General features: G+C 39.5%; 2 protein-coding genes across 17 annotated transcripts; one reads left to right on the top strand and one right to left on the bottom strand.

The window, feature by feature from the left end:
* Positions 1-245: 245 nt before the first annotated feature.
* Positions 246-6345, bottom strand: LOC112191870. 16 transcript variants are annotated; one of them, XR_005807798.1, is made up of 8 exons: positions 5952-6345; positions 5020-5170; positions 3411-3593; positions 2846-2958; positions 2431-2590; positions 2114-2220; positions 1492-1559; positions 246-511 (listed from the first exon to the last, which is right to left on the bottom strand). XR_005807798.1 is itself a non-coding variant. In XM_024331342.2 (4 exons), the coding sequence occupies exons 1-4, from the start codon at positions 5963-5965 to the stop codon at positions 2912-2914; spliced, it is 381 nt and encodes a 126-aa protein (XP_024187110.1). In that variant the 5' UTR covers positions 5966-6345; the 3' UTR covers positions 2598-2911. The 16 variants fall into 16 exon arrangements, 3 of the variants coding, with proteins under 3 accessions (XP_024187110.1, XP_040371799.1, XP_040371800.1); XR_005807791.1 differs by having other exon boundaries at positions 246-1368; XR_005807795.1 differs by adding an exon at positions 1263-1368 and having other exon boundaries at positions 1492-2220.
* Positions 6346-22870: 16525 nt separating this feature from the next.
* On the top strand, positions 22871-23473 carry LOC112194059. The gene has a single exon (XM_024334321.1). It carries the CDS (start codon positions 22871-22873, stop codon positions 23471-23473), a length of 603 nt encoding a protein of 200 aa, XP_024190089.1.
* The last annotated feature ends 307 nt before the right edge of the window (positions 23474-23780 follow it).

Here is a 23780-nt window from a genome sequence, read left to right on the forward strand (position 1 = left end):
GATAACATTTGATGTTGATGAATTTGTTGTCTTGAATGAACCTCAGACCACACTTTGCTAGACGCCGATGTTGTCTGAATAGCTTTAAGATGACAAGTTGCTAGATAAAAATGTTGTCTAAATTTTCCTCAGACAATGTGTTATGTCTTTTTGGACTTGTGTTGTGTGATATTTTGCATTACAACAGTTACTAATCCTATATATGTTGTTGGAATTGAATTTGCCCAATTGATATGGAAATAGACTGATATGAAATTCGAAGTTCCAATTTCATTTACCACATTCTCATACATCATTCTCACAAATCTTACATTATCAATTCAAAGTACTAGCATCAACTCATGTCCAACCAAATCTAAAGAACAAGGTCTCAACTGAACTAAAAAAATATATGGGTACCCAAGTACCAAGTACAATGCTTACATATATGTCTTGACCACAAACTTTGTCCACTCATTTCTAACCACATCCATATCTTCTTGGCATATGCTTCTTTGCCTCTTCTTTCCCACTGAAACAAAAGGGTTTGCACTTAGTAATGGACAAAATTGCAGAAAAGAATCTATAATTGTCATTGAGCATTATGTATTCTGGCCAACCTTGAAATTTTTTGTAATTTGAGCATTACATATATGCCACTTGGTAAATGACAACCAAAATTTCAATAACCATAATCCAAGCAACCAATAGCAACCAAAATTAAATATATGACATTTACCAAAACACATGCAAAACAACAACAACCAAATTTTCGAGCAACCAAAATTTCAAGCACTTTGGACTTTCCTAACATAATCCAAGCAACCAACATCAACCAAAATGATATATATACAAATTCACCAAAAGACATGTAAAACGATAGCAACCAAAATCAGAAGGTAAAGGCAAACAGCAGTCTATCTCCACTATGAATTTTTTTCAATCAAATACACACATGCAAATACCTCAATTTAACTTTTCAGTTTCATGAGCAGAACCAAAAGCAGGAACAACCAAGTCCAAGAGACTTGAAAATTTCAGAAACTTTATCATGCACCAAACCCCCAAAATCTTCCTTCCAAACACAGTTTGCCTTCCAGAATATCACAGCATACCAAAACAACTAGCCCTGACCAATTTTTCGATATTTAAAAGAACACAAAATAAGGTACCAAACAAGGAATAAAACAACTTTCTCCGCTAAACAATTAGGCAACTGGACATAGATATAAGAACTAGATAAATGGTTTTCAAAACTAGTTGGTAAAGTCAGATTGCAAGACCTTTTAAAATCCAAGAGCGATAATAGCAGAGTGCCCAAACTCCCAAAAATAAGTGCTAGGAGAAATCAGAACATGGTTCACTGAACAATCGCTTACTCTTACGAGTCTAAACATAAAAAAAAGTTAAAAAAAAACATTAAAAAAAAAGAAGCATAATTTCAGATATAAAAGTAAATCCAAAGTAATTGTTAATCTAATCTGTCTCCTTCTTGTTGGTTTCAATTTTTACCAAGTTCAAAAGATATTTGAAGGTGCACTTGAGACTGATTAATTCGACTCCAAGCTCGCAATCTGCTCCTATATCATCTCAAATTCAAAGTAGTTTAATGCAGTGATATATAGTTAGTAACACCCATTATCACCAGAAGCTCCATATTCATATCAATTTTTAAACAACAAAATGAAAAGAGAAGTTCCACATAAACATATGCTTGTCTATGTGAAGGAGCAGAAAGATGCCAATATATGAAAAATGACACAATTAAACCCAATTAAACCAATAGTCCAATAGAAAGATGATAATGTCTTTGCTTTACACTCTTTTATCATTACTGTTTTGATTTAATTGGGATGCTTATTTATGTTCGTCTTCTTTCTGTTACATCTTCACCTTTACCAATAGAGTGTATTGGACTACAATCTCACCAAATTTATCTTCACATATATATCTAGACATTATTCTCTGTGCAACAGTTCATCAATGTACAACACCAAGACTACAATTTCATACATTATGATGAAAAAGAATTCAAATTGAATTTCCCATTCCTTCATCGTTTTGCTCAATTTTTTTGGTAATCAAATAGATAGATGCATGCTAATGAACTCAAAAGAAAAAGGAAGAAAAGAACCTGATTAAGGTATTTGTTTGAATCAGATAAGGCTGCCCACTCCTATTCACCAAGAACTCAAAACCTAGCTCACCTCTGGTTGGCCTTGCTCCATTTTCAGTGCACACCTGCAGCACCATTTTTAACAGTTTCAAAAACATATATTATACCGTAAAATGCAAGTACACAATTGTACAACCACTGAAATAGGCGTATGATTTACTTCTACAAAAGAATGCAGTATTTTATTTTAATGGGGCCTTCATTTACATAGCATTCATTGTATGATCATAACCCAATTGAGTAAAAACATGAAAATTTAGGAGCTACTGACATACCCAATCCACCAAGAGTCTCCCCCTTCGTCTATAGACCGTCTTTAGGATTCAATTTTGAAGAACCCCCAATCAATTACAAATGCGACTCATAGAAACAGTAGTGTTTCTTTATTACAACGCTGCCAAGGAGCTTCTCCTCCTTCTCCAGCATCTCAAGTGTCTACACCATTAAAAAAACAAAAATTCAGCAGAAAAATGATTCTAATACCAGATAAAAATTCAAACTAAGGCTAAAATGATTCTAATAGCAGATAAAAATTCAAACAACTGAATATGGGAATATCATTCTCTTAAATAAGTTGTACTAAAAGGTTTGTTAGAAAAAGTCTGAACTCAGGAAGATTTGATATCTTTGAATGTTTAGTATAAAATGAAATAATGTCTACAAAGTTAGTTAGTGGTGGGTGGTACATACTTGCATATTGATCGGAGACTGAATGACTTCATCCCTTCAACAATTTTCAACATGTCCACGATAAGCCTAATATAGCTTTCTCTTTCTCGGGTATCCTCCCTGAAAACTCAGGCCTGGGGGTTTCAAAGCCACAACAATTTCATGTAGTGGTAATCATATATAAACTCTAGCATATCATATCTGCAAATTTTATATTAGATCAAAGAATCAAAACCCCAAATTTTACATTAAAATTGGGAAATCGATTAAATAGGGTTTAGAGTTTAGATAAATGTTTGCAGACTAAACATCTCTTTTCTATTTGTTCCCAACCCAATCTTTCTCTCTGAGAGTGTCAAAAAAGTTTGGTTCTCGGAGCTATTGAAAAGCTAGAGCATAGACTACAAAAGAAAACCAAATTACATACATGAAGAATTGAATCAGATAAGTATCAATTAACAAAAGAAAGAAATAACAAAAACTTTCGCTTTCACAGATTGTAAAAGTCGAGAAATTGATAATTGTTGCTAAAAACGTGAAAACAAATGACTAATAAAAGGAAATGACTTCAGCTATATCAACTTACCAAGTGTTTGCTGCTGCTGATTTGATGGCTGAGTGTGATCTTCTGTAACAATGGGAGTCGCTCCCACAATCTTGGCAACTTTTGCTGAAAGCTCCTTGTCTTCTTGACATGCTCTCTGTATCTATTAAGTTCAACATCAAGCTTCTTGATCTTCTCATCCACTGTATCGCCCCTTTTATTAATCTATTTGTTTGTTTGCAAATAAACCAACAGCTTTAGCACAGAATATACCAATCTAAAGCTAAAACGCCTAAACAAGAAATCCCACTGGTCATTGAATGACCTAGAATTCAGTAATTGATTAATCATATACAGGATAGATCCTTGCTTTCCCTTCTTTTCTATTCTCTCTGGTGTCCTATCAAATCTAATTTATTTAGATCTTTTATCGTAAGTTCTTCTTGATTTAGTTTTGCCACATTAAACTTTTACCTTCTACTTTAACTTGTACATGTAGTCACAGATACCTCATTGGCAGACACTGTATATACTCTGAAGCTAATTTCTTGCTTCTCATGATCAAAATGTGCCAGTGATATGTTCCAGTTTATCTTTTCAGTTCGTAACTTCTGTCAATTTTACAATTACCCTTTCCATTATGAAGATGCATGGCTCTTGTGTGTACATGCCCAAGATTCTAACTGCAAAAGTCCAGCAATTACAATTCATGGAAATTTCCTTATAATTTATTTGGTTCTATCTCACAATGATATCAATAGCTTGTCTCCATTCTATTGTTACATAATTCCCTTTTAATGATTCTAATGTCTTTTACCCTTAAATTGTATAAAAGAATTATCTTTTGGTACTTCTAAAATAGGCAGTTGATATGTTCTGCTAATCCATGACTCATCTTTTCATTACTTTTCCATGGTACTAGTTTGGTGACAACTAACAAGTGACTCTTTGATCAGACCAGGAAAAAATAAATAAATAAAAGGACAAGTGACTCTTTGATCAGACTGGAAAAAAGGACAAGTGACTCTTTGGAAGTGTCTACATCATCCCCACTCTATGTCTTCCTGTACATCTTCGTACTTTCAATATCCCTATAGCGCCAACTTCTCACCTAATTCTCACTAAAAGATATCATTTAGATGCAACTTCAACAATAAAATTTCTGTCCCTTCTTCAATCAGCTCTTAAGAACAGTCGCACATTAAATGCTTTTATACCATAATCCTTCCAAGGAACTGGAGAAAACCATGCTACCCAAGAAAAACAAATGGGAACCAGTGGCGATGCCGAGTTGGGAGTTCTATTAGCCTAAATGTGATTACATGTTTTAGTGTTTTAAGAATGATTATGTGGGAATAGGTGAGTAGATGATACTCTACTACAACAAATGAAGTTCTTTGATTGGCTCTTTTTTCATACCTTACCTGAAACAAGCTGTTAATGAACAGAGCCCTGGTGCAGAATTAAAATTTTAAAGGATGCATTCTCAAAAAACTTTTCTCACATATAAAAAGACCATAGATAGATAGATAGATAGATATTCAAGCGAAAGTGGGAAATGCAAATAGGTAATAGAATTCCATCCAAGTGGTTTTCAAGAAATTTATGTAAGTGATTACAGAAATTGAACATATGTCAACTGAATACTTACATAAAAGATTTGTATGAGTCCATGACGTAAGAAGGAATAAAATTCCCAAATGACAGCAAATGAGCAGAATTCTTGAGAACTAGATTCTGGACACATATCAGGCAATATCCAGTATAGAGCCGGGATGATGAACGAGTTAAGGATAATTATGCTGCACAGAAACCGTTTGAGAAATATAAATTCCAAGACTCAAACATGTATGATTTAAAATGATGTGTCCAGTGAAACACTTAAAACCTGCTTATGAATACCTTTTCACTTTACAAATGACTTGACAGAGCTCATAATAGGAAAGGAATAACTCAGGCAACCAAATACATGTATCTATTAAAGCTTGACAGATTCCACATTACTAGCTAAAAGATCCCAACTTGAGCAGGAAAAAAAAACATTTATTGATAGAAGAGACCAAGCACTCCATGACATGAAAATCCTTGATAGGTTGATTGGTTCATCCAAAGCATAGTATCTGACAAAAAATTAATATATCACCATGCTAGTCCATTTCATGCAAACAAGACCCTTCTTAATCAATGTGATATTGGAAAAACAGCCAGCAGAATGTAATGTAACATTATAAGAATTCGAGACAGAAAAATAACAAATAACTCAATGTGATCTTGACATGCTCTCTGTATCTATTAAGTTCAACATCAAGCTTCTTGATCTTCTCATCCACTGTATCGCCCCTTTTATTAATCTATTTGTTTGTTTGCAAATAAACCAACAGCTTTAGCACAGAATATACCAATCTAAAGCTAAAACGCCTAAACAAGAAATCCCACTGGTCATTGAATGACCTAGAATTAAGCCCAGAACCATTTAAGCCCCAACAGTAATACAAACACAGAAGGAAGCTTATCAATCGCTGATTAAAGTAACCAACAATAGCCCCAGGGCATAAACAGAAAGAGAGAGAGAAGAGAACGAACCCTATTGGAGGCATCTCCAATAGAAGAAGGAGGCTCTTTATATTTCTTGACACTGACACCGGCAGCGATAGTGAGAGAGATCCCGAGACCGGCGGCGATAGTGAGAGAGATCTTGGTGGCGGCGATGGCTTCTCAAGATAATTGAAATCGACTTCGAGCTGAGGCGGCGGAGAGAGTAAACTACCGGACCAAGTAGCGACTTTGAGCTGGACCGGCGGAGAGAGAGAGAGAGAGTGAGAGCGAAAGTGAGAGGTGAGAGCGAGAGCGAGAGAGATTGGGACTAAGAGTGAGAGTGAGAGCGAGAGTGTATCGATTTCACTCTCGATAGGCTGGTGAGATGGTAAGAGTGAAAGGGAGGGAGAATGACCTAATTTTTTTCAACTTAGGAGGGAAGTTTTTTGTTTTGATACGACTAAGGGAGGGAATTGAGCAGATAGGGATTTGTGTTTTGGCTAGAAAATAAATGTAAATTAAATTTTTTTTTTTTTTTTTCTGATTTCTTAGACAACATATGTCCTAGTAAGTGTTGTCTTAAAGTTGTCAATTTCACCAAATTCCAATTGATTACAATGTGTTGGCTGAGTTTGAGAACAGACAACAAATATAACTAACATGTCGTCTGACTAACTCAGACGACACCAAAATGTCGTATGTCGTCTGTTACATGTCGTCTGATTCACTTTGTGTAGTAGTGTTCTCTGACTCGATTATTTTTCTTTGATGTATGCTTTGATTACTGATAATGAATGCGTGAATAAAAGAAGGGAAAAGTTGGAAAAATTGGATGAAGTTTTATGTTTAGGCGGGGAAAATTGGATTAAGTTATAAAATGGCCGGTAAAATATTTCATCACCAAAATACTCCTGGAGTTAACAGAGAAAACGGAGAAAACTGACAGAATGACCAAAGTGATATACAGTGATATAGTTCGATGACCAAAATGAAGTTTTTAAAAGTTAGATGACCAAAGTGTCGAGCGACCCATAGTTCAATGACCAAAGTGATATTTCTCCCAAATGTAATTATAAGGGAAAAATTTGGTAAGTGGACATGAACTATGGACCACTACGAATTTCAGTACATAAATTTCCAAAACATAAATTTTGGTACATGAGGTTTAAAAACTGATCAGTTAGCATACACGACGTCAATGACGCCGTTAGTTTGGTGCCAGATGGCCGTATTTGAAGGGGTAAAATGGTCTGTACGGCATGGCCGTATTTGAAGGGGTAAAATGGTCTGTACGGCATTTTCCCTCCAACCTACAACCTACACTCCTTGCATATATTTTTCCCGCCAAAATTCTGATAAAGTCTGCAACTAACCATACTCTTGTTTAAAAATGGACTATTAGTAGTGGTGAAAATGAAAAAAAAAATGGCAATAATAGGAATGAAATTACTTAGTTAATGGTTCAACTGTGCATGACATAGAAATTCCAAATAATGGAAAGCAATTGTTCATACTACCCCCTACTACAGATTTTCCAAAAACGACCTGTTACACAAAAGCTTATGGCATTTGTCCTATAACAAAAGAAAACAAATGCCACATTAACAGGTGGTGTTTCTTGCCATAACTACCAAGCTTGGTTCCTAAAACACAGAATTCATGGTTTCCACAAAGCCCTCTGCAGTTTCAGTTTTTGAGGTTGAACAGATGCAGCAGCAAGTCTGGGTGACTTTCTTGGCTTAATTCTCCTTGCAGGCAACTTGTACCTCTTCCTTGACCCTCCAGCACTTGCTGATGATGTCTCATTCACTGGTTCAGCCTAGGAAATGATGAAATAGATAGTTGAATAACAACAGTTCGTATAAAATGATGCAACCAAACCAGCTAACCTATTATTTCACATAATCACAATGACCAACAATAACCAACAATAACCATCCAACAAAATTTACCTGAGAAGCACTCTGCCCAACTGTGGTCATGTTTTGAGAAAGGTTTCCATTCCTATCAGGCCCTCCGGAATCAATATTGAGATTGAGATTGACATTAACCCGAAAATTAATATTTTGGTTGACATTGTCATTAACCAGATTTGGCTGCACAGATGATGCTTGAGAATATGCATTGTCCTGAATTGATTCTTCAGTTGGCAAAGGTGGTGCATCTCTAATTTGATCATCATCATGAGGTTGTTCTTGCAATGGAGGTTGAACTCCAGGTTCTGCAGCTTCATCCACAGTTTGAGGCTCAGTATGATCTTGGTGACCTTCGTCATTGACACCCTTAATGTTGAGCATACAAACATTAACTTAGCACAGTTCAAAACATTAACTTTCATCAATATTGCGAACCATACCTCGTTTCTTCTTTCACAAGTCCTCCTGTTGTGACCTTTCATGTGACATCTCCCACATGTTATCTGAGAATAGTAGCTCTTCGACAACCTTTCACTTCTAGCTGGAGGAGGTTCCTCACCTGAAAATGAAGGCAATTTCCAGTAAATAACCCAACAAACTAACTGAAAATGTACTTGCAATTAATAAAAACAAAAGTTCAAAAATCACATTAGCCAAAATCACATTAGCCACCTGGTTCCTTTGTTCTTTTTGTTTTGGGCCTCCCTGGTTGCCTCCTATATAGTGGAGGTGCTATTGCCCTTTGAATCAACTCCCATTCAGCAACACCTGCAATGGGATTGATGACCACCTCATATGCTTCCATATATCTCTTTTGAGTATACCATTCTGAAACATAATCATCCAGGCTCCTTCCTTTGCTGTAAATTGCAGCAATTGCATGGCCACAGGGCAGTCCACTTAAATTCCATCTTCTGCAGGTGCATGACATGGTGTCCAGCTGCACAGAATGCTGACTCACAACTCCACTCTGGCAAACAACACCCCTTCCTTGTATTTCAAACCTCATGTCACTAGACTCAAGTGCTCTGTATTCATGGCTCCAAACTGCATTTTTCTTTAACAACTTCTCAATTCTAGGCCCTACGTTGCACCTCCACTTAGCAGCAGAATTCCTCCTATGGTTTAACCTCACCATCAGTGCTTTCCTAATGTCCTCCAAACATGGAAGAATTGGTTTTTTCCTTGCATCTAAGACACTCTTATTGAATGACTCACTGTGGTTGTTCAGAAGGATGTCACACTTAATCTGATCCTTAAAGTGTGACCTAGACCAATGGCAAGCTGGCCTGTCAACACACCACTTCCAAGCCAAGAAAGATGCCTCCTGCAATTCCTCCATTGCCTTGTCATACTGAGACATAGTATTAGCTCGTGCCACTGCCCAGAGAAGTTGCTTTAAAGCCAATCCAGTGTGGCCATCTCCCTTGAAGTTGTTGTGCAAGTGTCGTACGCAATGCCTATGCTCAGAGTTGGGAAAGAGGTCCTTGATTGCCTGCTCCAGTCCCTTTTGCTTATCTGAAATGAATGCATAATGCACTGAAGAGTATATCTGGAGGTCCTCTCTCAAGAATGTTAGAAACCAGGTCCAAGAATCCCTTGTTTCTTGCTCTACAATTGCATACGCAATCGGGTACATGCCATTGTTGCCATCGATCCCTACTGCAGACAACAACTGGCCCTTGTGCACACCCTTTAAATGACATCCATCAAGACCTATGATAGGTCTGCAACCTGCTCTCCATCCCTTCTTCAAAGCTTCGAAACAAATATAAATCCTTTTAAACCTCGTAACTTCACCTTGTAGCTCAGTCTGGATCCAGACAGAAGTTCCTGGATTTCTTTTCTTCAGCTCATTCGCATAACTCTCCAGAAGATTATACTGCTCTTCATATGTCCCCTGTGCCTTCTGCATTGCCATTCGTTTAGCTCTGTATGCCATCTGGTAGCCAATATCCATTCCAAAATCCCTATTAACTGCATTTTGGATTCCCTCTCTTGACCAGTTCCCATCTGCCATGAACTGGTCCATGTATTCATTTGCAATGAATGGTGCGTGGCAGTGATAAACTCTACCCTCTAGTGATGAACACTCATGTACTGGCCTGTAAACCTTGATCATTACTTGAGCTGTCTTTTCCTTCGGTGAACTTGCATATAGCCAAAATGGGCACCCTGGTGAGGTCCTGCACCTTACAAGGACTTTGTCTTTGGTATTCCTCTCAAACCTCAGCTCCTTCCTTGTTAAAACAGCATGCTTTCTAACCGCATTCTTAAAAACTACCGAGTTTGGGAACACCATTCCCAACTGAAATCTTGGGTTCCTCATGTCAATTTTTGGGTTGAACTCCACCCAATCAGAAAACCTCTTCCTGCAACCCACTTTGTAAGGGCCAACATCTTCACCCTCACTATCAGACCCATGAATACTTGGAAATCCATCTGATCCATCATCCTCCACATCACTTATATTCCCTTCAAACCCCATATCTTCAAACTCCCCTACCAAACTTGGATCACCATCCACATTTCTCCCAAAGTCAACTTCATCTTCCTCATCCAACAGCTCATAGTCACTATCAACAATCCCATCATAATTAGGGTCATCAGAATCAGACGACTCATAGCTAAAGTCTCCATCTGGAACTGCATAAGAGCAACCTTCATTCCCCCTTGTTGAATACCTCCTTGCCTCTGCCTTTTTAGGTCTCATTTGTTTCTTCTTCGGTGCCTCAACCACTTTTTGCTTCCCTTTATCCCTTGCAGAGTTGGAATTCACCCTGGAGGATGTTTGAACATATTGAGCTTGAGGCTTCTGATTGGCTTCAGGCTCCCTAATTGATATCCCAGCAGCTGGCCTCCCAAAACCTGCATCCCTTCTTGTATGGGTGCTTGACACATTTCTTGGCCTAGAAGCTCTTGACACTGTCACCGAACTATGCATCCCAACTGTTGTTAACCCCTCTTGTTGGCCCATCCTGCCAACATCTTCGCCCAGCACTATCCCATCTTGTTGGCCCCTCATATAATCCTCTTGGCCCATAGTTGGCCCTTCCTCATTGTTGATGACCATATTTGCTTCCTCATTTCCCTCTGCTGGGTCCAAGTCTCCATCTTCAATTGCTGATAATGGCAGATCCTCAATGAAATTGCTGAAATAAAGAAGGTGGTCCACATCACTAGCATAACCATCCAACTCCCAATCTTGGAAATGCCTCCATCCACCCAGACAAACAATATATACATCCAGTATCCTAGTATTACTGGGAACAAACTGCACCATATCCATTGCATCCAAATCAGTCACTATTGGTAGGTACCCACTTCCATCTTCACTCCCAGGAATCCTATACCAATACATGATCGGACCTCCAATATAACCAAGATCATTCGCCCAATAGTTGAATCCTGTAACAGATATTTTATCCGGATCAACTCCATCCACAAACACAGGATCTTCACTCCCCCTATACTGCCTATTGATACCTCCATTACTGTAAAACCTTCCGCCGTGATGAATCTTCACAGTAAACAAACTGGGATCTGGAAAAAACAAAAGAATTTTATATCAGATTATATCCTTCACACTAATCACACCAACTGTTCACACCAACAGTAATCCAATCAGATCAAACAAACCCATTATACTTTCTTTTTTTTTTAAATAAAGAGGCATGCTTTAAATTCTTAATCCAAAACAGAAATTCCCATAACGGACAAAGCACTAGTTCACAACAAACTAAAAAAAAAAAAGCATAGCAAATTAGACATAGTTCCTAATCCAAAAATAAACCCAATTTGTAGGCCAGTCTTTCTAGAAAACCAATCTTCATATCATCAACATTCAAAACAAAGCCTACCCTCACCGTACATCTTGTTGTTTTTCATTCATGACTATCATCTTTACTAGTTCCACTAAGGTTATCACTTTTCACTAAAATTGAGAGCACTCTCCAGCTCCCATATCATTATAAAGATATGTTCAAAACAAAATGCACCCTTATGTCGCAGTTCAACTGCTAGTATATACATTTCCAAACAAAATGCACCCTCAAGTACCTAGAACTTGCATCAAGAAAATGTGAACAAAAGCATAAAAAAGCAGGTCAGTATGAGCCTGGGGATTTATCCACGGCCTCACTAAAAAGCTTGCATTCTCTAACAACTAAACAAACTAACATAATTGAAATCAACATCACTTCAGTTCCCGGGACCTAGAGCCACAATGTCATTTGTGGAACCAAAGTAATCATATCCTGCCAACATGACCAAACCAGATCCTTCCAAATAAACTCAAATCTAAACCCTACTGTAATCATTCTTAAACAAACCCCTAACATCAATCAGCCAAAATATCAACCAAATTAACACAGAAACAACATTTGAACCAATTAACCACGATATCAAAACAACTTATGCAGCAAATCTAAATAAACAGACATGCTTTAAATTCTTAATCCAGAACAGAAATTCCCATAAAGGACAAAGCACTAGTTCACAACAAACTCAAAAAAAAAGCATAGCAAATTAGACATGGTTCCTAATCCAAAAAAAAAACCCAATGTACTATAACATCAAAACCGTTGCGGCGGCGAAAAACCGGCAACCGGCCACCATTTCCTAGTACCTCATGGGGCCGTACCCGATCGGCGCAGTCTGGAGATCAGAGGGATCCACCTTCTTGACTCCGGGAATATCCGCCATGCCGAGAGCAGTGAGCATGTCGAGGGTCACCTTGTCGACGGCGATCTCGTCGGTCTTCATGGCGGACTCGTCGGGGACAAAGTCCATGCGGCGCTCGCGCTCCTCCTCCTGGAGCTTGAGGGAGATGACGCGGACGGGGCCCTTCTGGATGCGATTCATGAGATGGGTCGAGAATCCGGCGATCTTGTTGCGGAGGCGTCGACGGGATTTTTGCAGATCCTCCAGGACCTTCTTGTTCGTGTGGAAGTCGAGGTAGGGTTTGAGAGGAGAGTTTGAGAGGAGAGGAGAGTTTGAGAGGAGAGGGACGGCTATGTGTGTGTGCGCGTGAGGTAGGGTTTGAGAGGAGAGTTTGAGAGGAGAGGGACGGCTATGTGTGTGGCAAACCCATTATACATACTGTTTCCTTTTTTTAATGTCAGTAAGGGACTTCCATTAGTGCTAACAAATACATTCACATGCCAAATCGGGTCAACAGATTCATTTACTTCAACACCAGTTCACACCCACCAACCAGAAACCCTAATTTTGAATACTGTATTCAATTCCCAACCAATTTCAACCATTTTCACCGACAAAAAGGGATTTTTTCAATAAAAAAGGCAGAACAAGACAAAAAAATGGGATAAACAAACAGTGCCCACAAACCATAGCCAGTCAATATTAAACTCTGATAAACAAAGAAGAAATATTTTTTTACCACAATCAAACACCCTTAAATTGCGGCAAAAGCATCAAAAGCAAACAAAAGCATCAAAAGCAAACAGATCTATTAAAGGAAATAATTTATCCATACCTCCATATCTTGCTGGATCTCCATCCAATCGGAAATACCTCCAGTATTGTGCCATTCACTCCACTCCACTTTTTCCTATTCTTTCTGATAAGATTCTGATTCCCTTTACCCTTAACTGTCCTTATTCACTCAGAGTATTAGCTGTTGCTGTGCTTTCCCTTTCTCTGAGCTGTGGCTGTCAAAGGGATAAAAGAGAGAGAGAGAAACGAGTTGACTATCGTGGACTACATGTCCTTATATACGACAGCTGACCAAGTCGAAGGGATAAGGGTTTTCAAACTAAAAAACCAATTTTACCCTTCATTATGTGCGTAATGGCACGACGTCTGACGGAGTCATTGACGTCGTGTACGTATATTGGGTCGGGCTTTATATTTGATGTACCAAAGTTTATGTTTCAGAAATTTATGTACTGAAATTCGTAGTGGGCCTTAATTCGGGTACTATTCATGATTTTTTCCCTAATTATAAACATATCGGATATCCGTTAATCTGGCGGATTTGGATTTGGATTCACCAAACTTGTAACCATGCCAAAACCATGTGCATAACTAAAACCAAACCCATCTCCAAATCGATAACATAGTTTTGCTCCATCCAGTAACTAAACAGAACACAACTTAATCGGCGATCTGGGTTTCACTATGGCAGCAGTTATGCGTATTGCAGGCACCAATAAACAGGTTTGCCATAGCTTGAAACACTCCGACATTGTCTGGTGATGCAGGAGTGTTTCGAGCGGAAGATCAATCCACTGGATCAACATCGTCTTAACCCACTAAAAGGCTGAAGGAAGCAAATGGCTCATCGACTGAGGTCGACGTTGGGCTATGGCTGTCGGATATATGGTTGATGTGGTTGATCCCTTATCAAATCTGTGCAATCCCTCACCATGACGGCTAGGATTTGATTAAAAACGGAGCAGTCGCTCTTTTCATTAGACGCATATGTACCCAAATAATTTTATGATCTCAAGTTGGCCCTCCATATATTGTGACATTGCCATATGATATACTCGATTGAGTCTCGATGTATACCATACCATAAGTCCGTAACACGGTCTTGAATTAATTCCAAGTTCCTTTTTTTTTTTAATAGGATTTGATGTTATTAGATATCAAAGCCATGAAAACAGGCCAGAGTCTAACAGAACTTACATAAGAAAACCCGGGACAAACTGGATAATCTATCTAAGCCACTCTTAACTCATTAAAGTCTAAAGGGACGCTTGCTGAATAGCAAGCCTAAACTAAGCAAGAGTAGTCTCGCTCTCTAAGGAAGAAATATTCATCTAGTCTAATTTGCCAATCACACAATTGTGGCACAAATATCAACTAGAAACATCTTAGAAAAGCCTATAGAAATTACCCCTACTTCAAAAGGCTTGAGTTCAGAATGTCTTTATCTTGGATACCCTAAGCAAGTACTTTTTCCTTCCCCTTAGGGTCGGAACTAGCACTTGCCTCAGGCTCTGCAGCATCCAATAACCTCGGCAACAGGTTGGTCTTCACGCTTTTCTTGGAAATCTGCAGGCTCGAAGTGAGCCTAGGCCCAATAGCCCAAGCCTAAGCCCGAGCTAAGTGAAGTGAAGCCCATTCATGCTGCCTAGCCATCACCGCCACTGCGGCCGCAGATAGCAGGGTCTCCCGCGGTCGACCTTTCCACCAAACCATCTCGTCGTCAATCAAATGACCCACCAAATTTGTTGATCTGCCTTGCTCTTCAACCGCTATGCTGCCTTGACACCGCAAGGAGCTAAGCGCTTATCCAATCAAAGCTAGCCTCCCACCTGCTGCACGACCTCGACGCGAGACGCACCTGGACTCCTATGTCAAGCGCCACTCGGTCCAATAGCTCGACTCCGGCCTCCCACCTACCGCACAATCTCTATTTGCTTCTTAACGTCGATCCCGAACACGCCTCAGAAAACGTGTCCACTCACACCACCGCCTCTCAGAAAGGAGACGCTGTACTGCTGCTAGACTGACGGATTGCCGCCGCCGCTCTATCTTCTCAACCCTAGGGTTGCTAGTTCACAAATACATATTCATTGGTAATTCCAAGTTCCTTTGTAACTAGGGATTAGTGTAATAATCAAAAACCAACTATTTATCAAATTTTTAATATCAATTTGTATGGCAACGTCCTACTCTAATATGAATCTGACATATTGTTTGCAACATCATAATCCATTGATTTAGCTAGCTCACAAATTGTGATCTCCTTGAAAACCTAAAAGCTATTAAAAGGACATCCGTTTAGTCGGCGACCCTCGCAAGTAATTTTGCAAGAGAATCGAAGATGGTGTTCATTACCACGTCAGACACTATAGCTAGTATTCCGGATTTCATTTGGTTTATTTGATTAATTAATCTCCAAGCTAAAAGCTCGAATAGGAAAGTAGCTAGGAAACCATTAGAATTTAGGATTTCCTCATATGAGATATCTATATATAGTTCTTCATTTCTTCAAGTCTTAGCCTAAAATACTTTCCGCTCTAGCTTTAATAATATTCCCTCTTTTAGGTTAGCTTCTTTGACTACTGGTAGTCATGGGTTTACTGAAGTCTCTGCGTCAGAAGATCTCAAGAAAGCTCTGTTTTTGCCAAAGCAAGTCCAGCAGTGACTCGAACAACTTCAAGAGACTTGACGATCCTGCTGAAAACAAAACCTGCCAAACTCAGGAAGGATGCGTAGTGTACATCGGTGAACAGAAGCTGAGATGTGAAATTCCGCTGCAATATCTATCTTTTAAGAAATTCCAAGATTTGATTCTAGAACCGTTGGGAGGCGATCTTGAATTCGTGAAGAATGAAGGACCTATCGAGCTTCCGGATTGCACCACTAAGTTGTAACATCAGGTATTTTTTTTTTTTTTTTTTTTTTTTTGAGAATAGGAAAATTCATTAATAACCAAACATATTACATTGAATATGAGTAACCATATGTGGTATCAAACCACAACACCCCTTCCAAACTAGAACCATAGTGGCGGAACTGCCAAAAGACCGACCTCTGTGAGCCAAAAAAGCCCAACATCCAACCACCTAATTCGCCCTTGCATTCGGGCTACCATGGGTAGCAGCCAACCTCTAGTGTAAAGATACAACCCTACCACCAATATGATGATGAATCGCAACACCCTCTCAAGCACCGTGTCCCAAAACCGCCAGACCACGTGCGAGGGTAATTCATCATCACATCGATAACCAGCCGGCACGGCCACCAGACCGAGCCATAGAGATGGCACTACAGTACAACCAAGATACCAAAACAATGGCATCGACGCAACCTGAAAACACCCAAACCCCCGCTCAACAGAGGGGGGACTTATTCTAAAACAAAGAACAACAGAAACCAAATAACAACAAACCAAATTGAAAAACAGTAACAAACACCAAAGAGGACCGAAAACAGTGGCCCGGCCCAAGACCCCCATCCCCCCGCAAAGGCCAAACACTGCAGACAACCACACACGCCGCCGGCTAACCCCATCGCCACCAAAACGCCGCCCTGCAGCAACAAGCCGCCGCGCCGAAGCCTTCCATTGCAGCACAGCCATGTCACTCTAGAACCAGCCCCAACACCAGGCAGCCCACCTCAGAACGAATCCAGACCAGATCGGATCCAGAACCCATTCGAGATCACCACTGCCCCGATCCGAATTGAATCGCCACAACCACAACCCGATCGATGACGCCAGAGCCCGCCACCGGAAAGACGAAGCATGACGCTGCAGCACCACAGCCTCCGCCCCGGATCCGAGAATGACAGATCGAGATCGATCCGTACCGCCCGAAAACGGAGAAGCAACCACTCTCCCAGGACCACACCGCTGTCCCAACAGCCCCCAACACCTTCGAACCATCAATCCTCTCCCGGGCCAGAACGCAGAGGCCGGATTGCCTGCCGTGTTCGGCCGGGAGAGAAACACCCACCCTCCGGTTTTTCCTTTTTTTCCTAGGCGCGTGAAGCGCGTTCTATCCTCACTCTAATTCTATTAGTGGACTTTCAAAAATATCAATGAGTGTTTTTGAATCGCCTTCGTAACATCAGGTATTGGACGAGGCTAAATAAAGAATACTACAGTACTAAGATTGAGAGCCACTAGCTAGGGCTCAGAGCCTCAGATGATTTCAGAACTTAGTTTGCATCGATCTTTTTTTTTTTTTGTGTAATTGAATCAACTAGTGCTCCATCATAATCTTTCATGGATCCTTTTTGTTATATATATGAGCAAGGATGACGTACATACACAATTTTTTTTCTATTACAAAAATAACAACAAGAGTCACAAATAAGTTGATTAATCTAGGATCTTGATTTCTTTTTTGCCAGAATGAAGAGATTTTTGCCCATTGACCTTAATTTTTGGGATTTTTTTTCCCATTTACCCCATTAAGATTTTTTAATTCCCCCTTACCTATAAAGACTCTAATAAGGTCTTGCTTAATATCCCATTAATTTTTTTTAAAGATTATTTTACCCTCACCACTTTGTTATGTAGAGAGAGAGAGAGAGAGAGAGAGAGAGAAGCCATAGGAGACTTCGCCGGATTCCGGTTTCCACCCACCATACTTCTCTGAAAATCTCGCCGGAGGTCCCTAAAAAGATCGTTGGAAATCTCATAAGTTGCCAAAAAGATTTATTACCCCCAAATAGACCTGTATTGCCCCCCGATAAACCTCTATTAACCCCCCCCCCCACCCCCAATAAAGGTCTATTGGGGGGCAATAGAGGTTTATGAAACCTCGTCAAAAGTCCCCAAAGAGGTTGTCAAAGATCTCATATGGGGCCGGAGAGGTTTATTACCCCCCAATAGAAATTTTGGTTGTTGGAATGAGAACTAATATCCCTAAAATTAGATAGATAAAACTTTGATTAAGGAAAAAAAAACGAAGAGATTACATCAATTCAAAACATTTATTTACCCCCTAATAACCCTGTATTGCCCTCCGATAAAACCTTTTTTTTTTCCCTTTCCTTCTAGGCCTTCTGCCACCATTTTACAAAAAAAAAAAAAAAAAGATTTGGGCCACCCAGAAAATGCTCTGGGCACCCACGTCGTCTTCTTCTCCCTTCATTGCGCCGGCTACAGCTGCTCTTTCTCCTTCTTCTCCTTCCGAACATATTCTTGAAGCCGAGCACAACTTCTCGCTGTTCAAGAAGGAGACTGGTTCAGGGAATATCTGAACCACACCACTAGCCCACGGTTGAGTTGGCCGAACATGAAGACACCAGGGATCCCGGCTTCAAAATTCCTTGAAATAGGACCCGAATCTAGCCAGAAATGACTGTTTTGCGGTGGGCTGTCGTGGAATTGAGGCGAAAGAGGCACGTCCTCGGGGCCATAATCTCTGGCGACAGCAGAAAGCTGAAGAAGTTGCGGTTCCAGACCTTGATCGTCAGCGAGAACGAGAAGTCTAGGGTGAGCTTCTCCGACGAGTTAGACTCTGACTTGGTTGAGTTGGATCCGGCCGGGTCAAAGGAGATGAGGAAGAACACAGCGGTGGAGAGGGGGAGGAAAGCGATGGTGGTGGATATATAGAAGCGCAAGTCTTTAGGTCGGCGGAGAGAGAGAGAGAGAGAGAGAGAGAGAGAGAGAGAGAGAGAGAGAGAGATGGCATTGATGTAGTTTTTTAATTAGGTTGAGGTCAAAATTGTTATTTCACTTTAAATTGTGTTAGTAGGAATAAAAATCTGTTGTTGGGGTAAGAGATAATTTTTATCAATTTTAGTGTTTTGGATCAAAGACACTATTTATGAATCTTTTTTTCTTGATCGATAATAATCAAAAACGTGTATCTATATATATATATATATATATATATATATATGTGATTAATAATGGCATGGGGCTGTAGCTAATTCCAATGGGTAGTCTAAACGTACATTACCCCCTTTGCCCAAAAACAGTGCATATTAAAATTAAATTCATACTCTCATGTCAAGTACCTAAACACTAAACGGTAAACACCCGTGTAAAATGTTCTACGTACGTTTATTTTTATTTTTTTGTCGATAATGAAATTTCATTAGGCCACGAGGGCAAGGCAAGGGGATACAAAGCACACGAACCAAGGAAAAGCCAGAAGGCAGAGGCCTTAAGTCTAGCTACAAGGGGGCCCTGGAAGGCCATCACTTCTTAGAATGGAAATCAAGGAGGTTGGAGGCCTATTGGCCTAATCCTGATAGCACAACCTCAGTTTGGCAAGCTTGGCCGCTGAATCAGCATTATCTTCACGAGGGATCCAATGCCAATTGATCCCAGGTAAACAAAGTTTTCAGGTGAGACACCTTGTTGATCATGTGAGATATTCTCCAATTTGGGGAGGATGAGGAATTGTTGAGAACGTTGAAGACCTCTTGACAGTCACCTTCTAGAATAATATTTTGGAGCTTTAAGAATGCAGCAAGCTGGAGGCCTTTAACCACTGCCTCAGCCTCGACTTCAACAGCTGTATTGTGGCAGCCAAGAATGTTAGCTCCAACAATTGCTTGGCCCCTGTGGGTTCTTGATAATCACCCCAATCCCGCTTTTGTGATTATTGCCATCCCAAGCTTCGTCTACATTAACTTTTAAATACATTTATTGTTTTAAGTGATTGGTTTCAAGCAATCATTTATGAGTGTGCTTGTGTTTTCATTCACATTTGCATTCACACAGTAGATGAAGTATATGTTAATTTTTTTTTTTAGTAGAGCTAGAGATACCAAATATTCATACGAAATTCATATACCGAATGATGTGGCAAGTGCCAACTCATCAAAGAAATTGCTAACATGGATTTTCCCTATAATTTTTTTCTTTATCAAAAAATAAAAAATCAAGCAAATCCAAAGCCATTGCAAAGTCCCATGGCCACTATCCTCATCCAGAGGAGATCATTTACCATCGGATGTTGTAGATCTGGTTGGTTTGGTGAGTTTTGTTCAATTACACAAATGAAAGCATCACTAGGTTTCAATTAACTGCACTGCAAACATAGCACGATCTCCAATTTTTGGCATTGCATATAATCCAATATCTAATTGATTTTTTAATTCAAGCCTTTAAAGTTCAAATCTCATAAGGAGAAATCATGAAAAGAGAGGTGGTAAGAGAAGGAGAAAGGAACTTTGTAAGTTTGGGTGGCATATAATTAATTCATGAATTCATATGAGAACAAAGTCAAGAGTTATAGCACTCTTTGATGGCTCCCATCAGGAATGGCGAAGCATGAGGAGATGTTCAAATCCATAAGGAAGAAGATAATGGTCTATGTTTATTCTTATCTTTTTATTTGTTTTTTTTTTATTTTTTTTTAGGAGAAGTATAAATTGTATTATTTCTATATCATCACTATCTTAGAGCAAGTTCACCCGTAGTCGAGAAATGTCAAGGCGTCGACCAGTCAAGAAACTGTTCACTACCACTGGACATGGGTTTCCACCCGTTCCGTTTCTTGACCAGTCAGTTTTACTGTTCATTGATTTTTCTTACATAAATGAAAAAAGGGAAATTACTAGTCCCTCATGTACTTTTTGGGATTCGACAGTTCAGTCCATGCTATTCCAATTTTTACAGATAACTCCTCACACATTCAAATTTCACACAATTTGGTCCAAAATGAACATTTTACCCTCACTTCCTCTTTATATATATATATATATATATATATATCTAACACACACACACACCAAGCACACATATATACATATATCTACATATACATATACATACACACACACACACACACACACACACACACACACACACACACACACACATATATACATATAAATATATATAAAAAGAGAGAGAAGAATAAAAATATACACACACACATTTACATATATATATACATACATACATATATACTCACACATATATATACATATATATATATATATATATATATATATATATACAGAGAGAGAAGAATAAAAAATACACACACACACATATATATAAAAAAGAGAGAGAGAGAAGAATAAAATATAAAATAAAAAAAATAAGTGAGGGGTAAAATGGTCATTTTGGACCAAATTGTGTGAAATTTGAATGTTTGGGGAGTTATCTGTTAAAATTGGAATAGCATGGACTGAACTGTCAAATCCCAAAAAGTACAGGGGGACCAGTAATTTCCCCAATGAAAAACTAGGAATAAGTACAATACAACGTTATTTAGTTTTTGTACGAGAAATTCGGTTTCTAATCGATTTTTATTTTCGAAACAAACGTTTTTAAGGGGGTCGTGAAAATTGACTTTTTATACTTTCGGAATTTGGGAAAACTTCCTTCATGAAAATCGTAGAGCTCGTCGATACAATCTCGTGCATATATGGAACGCAATATTCGGAGTTTTTATGAATTTTTGAAATCTAGAAATTTTCTATAAATATAAAAAAAAAAATTCTGTTTTGTTTCAATGGACGAAATTTTTTCTTTTTTCATTTCCCCCCTCTGATTCTCTCTCCCTCTCGCGCGCCTCCAGACCTGGTGGGTTTCGTCCGACCCGACCCGCCTTGTTCTCCCTCTTCCGGCGTCCTCTGTCCATTGACCCAGCTCCCCCGAGGTCGCCTCACCTCGTACGACCGCTCAATGGCGTTAGCCCGCCCAGACGCTGCCCCCAGGCCGAGATCGAAGCAACCCCAGGTGGAGCAAATCGTCCTCCGGTGACAAACGCCTCCTCTCTTCCGCGTCTCTCTCTGCACGCACGCATGGATGAGTTGCGGCACCACGCGTCAGACGCTTGTCCTCCAGTTCTGTCGATCAGCGCGTCTCCTTCTCCACTCATCTAGTGATGTCACCCACGTTTCCTAGCTGGGCCGAGCTGGCAGACGTCTTAGCTGGGCAAGGAATTAGTCAGGGCCTTGACTAAATTCTTGGCTTCGGTCAAGAAAGGCTAACTTTTGGCTGGGCAGAATACCTCCGGTGGAAACCTGATTTTCCCCTCCATGGTCACCACATCAGCTTTTCCTAGCTGGTGACCAGTCAAGAAGCAACGGGTGGAGTTGCTCTTAGAAGCAAACATAGCATGTGCCACATCATTTGGTAATAATATTTGGTATCTCAAGCATTTTTGTTTTTTTTTTATAGGTATCAAACTCCACATCCTCAAATAATTTCGAAGTTGGTGTATATTATAGAGAGAAAAAGGCAAATCTTAATCACAAAAACTTGTCATTTATCATTGAACAAGAAATTTTAAGCGCCTTTGTCATTGCCACCTTTAGTAATTAGATGATGTATAGTCTTTTCCTATTCAGTGATAATGCAAATACGCAGCTTGCATAATATCGGAATGTATTTAATTATAATCCAAAGACTTACCAAAATTACTCAGATTTGATTCTGCGTGCATTCCAACGTATTATTGCTTACTGATTAAGCTGATTAATTACTCGGGACCTCGGGTCTCTTCAATACGTCACCGTGTCCCAATCCATCGTATAAACTCTATCCTAATCCCTATTTAACAGATGTAAGTGCCTCTTACTTTCTTCTATATTCTCTGGTCTCATACCATTGTATCCTTTCTCTTTCTAATACTCTCTGCATCTCTGGAAATCATGGTCGGGAAGTGTTGTTGTATCGTGATTGGCCTAATTTTCGGACTTTTTGTTTTGGCCGGCGTCTCCATTTTAGTGTACTTTCTCGTAATTGCCAAGAGCATACATAATGCGCTGGTCCATTATGAGGTCACTGATGCCTCCCTGACCAAGTTCGACCTCACCGCCAATAACACCTTCCTCGACTACAACCTTACCCTCAAACTAAACCTTGAAAACCGTAGCCCCTTGGATTACAACTTCGACCTATTGGAGGCCGTGCCGGTTTTCAAGAGCCAAAACCTAAATGACATGACCAATCTTTCGAAGCCTTTCTACCTAGAACACAAGACCAATGTGACATTCCCGGCATTGTTTGCCGGGAACCACTCGGTGGCCCTCGGGGCTCAGGAGGCTTTTGATTTCGGGAAAGCTGATGTCTTTGATATTGTTTTGAAGATTAACAGTGAGTATTGGGCTAAGAGTGATTCGAAGAAGGTTAGTCTTAAGCAGGAGATGGCATGCTACTTGAAGGTCCCTCTGAATTCCAACGGAACAAATGGTGGTGAGAGTTTTCAGATTACCAAGTGCGAGAAAACTGAACTCGACATTAACAAGGACTAGATTCGCTGTATTTCTTTGTGTTTTTCTTCAGTTTGAAATTAATAAAGGAAGGGATTTTGTTCTACGTACATATTATTTTTCTTTAACTAATTAATCTCCTTTTTATTGCTTTATTATTACCATTTAGAGCTATTGACCATTAAGGTAACCAGGCAAATAACCATTTAAATCTGTGCCAAATAAATATACATACAAAACGCGTTTTGCCTAATAAATATATATTGATTTTCACGCATAAACATAAATTTCTAAGCGAAAGATTTTGAGTTTAATTTTCGTGACTGTACCATCATTATATAATAAAAAA

Source organism: Rosa chinensis, chromosome 3, assembly GCF_002994745.2.
Source record: "Rosa chinensis cultivar Old Blush chromosome 3, RchiOBHm-V2, whole genome shotgun sequence".
Lineage (NCBI taxonomy): Eukaryota > Viridiplantae > Streptophyta > Magnoliopsida > Rosales > Rosaceae > Rosa > Rosa chinensis.

Bases quoted from the DNA above. Each gene is read 5' to 3' on its own strand.
- LOC112191870 (XM_024331342.2), bottom strand. The intron at 3,594-5,019 runs GTAAGTATTCAG...ACAAACAAATAG, and splicing joins GACTCATACAAATCTTTTAT to ATTAATAAAAGGGGCGATAC. The intron at 2,945-3,410 runs GTAAGTTGATAT...CTGAGTTTTCAG, and splicing joins TCAGCAGCAGCAAACACTTG to GGAGGATACCCGAGAAAGAG.
- LOC112194059 (XM_024334321.1), top strand. From the start codon at position 22,871: ATGGTCGGGAAGTGTTGTTGTATCGTGATTGGCCTAATTTTCGGACTT.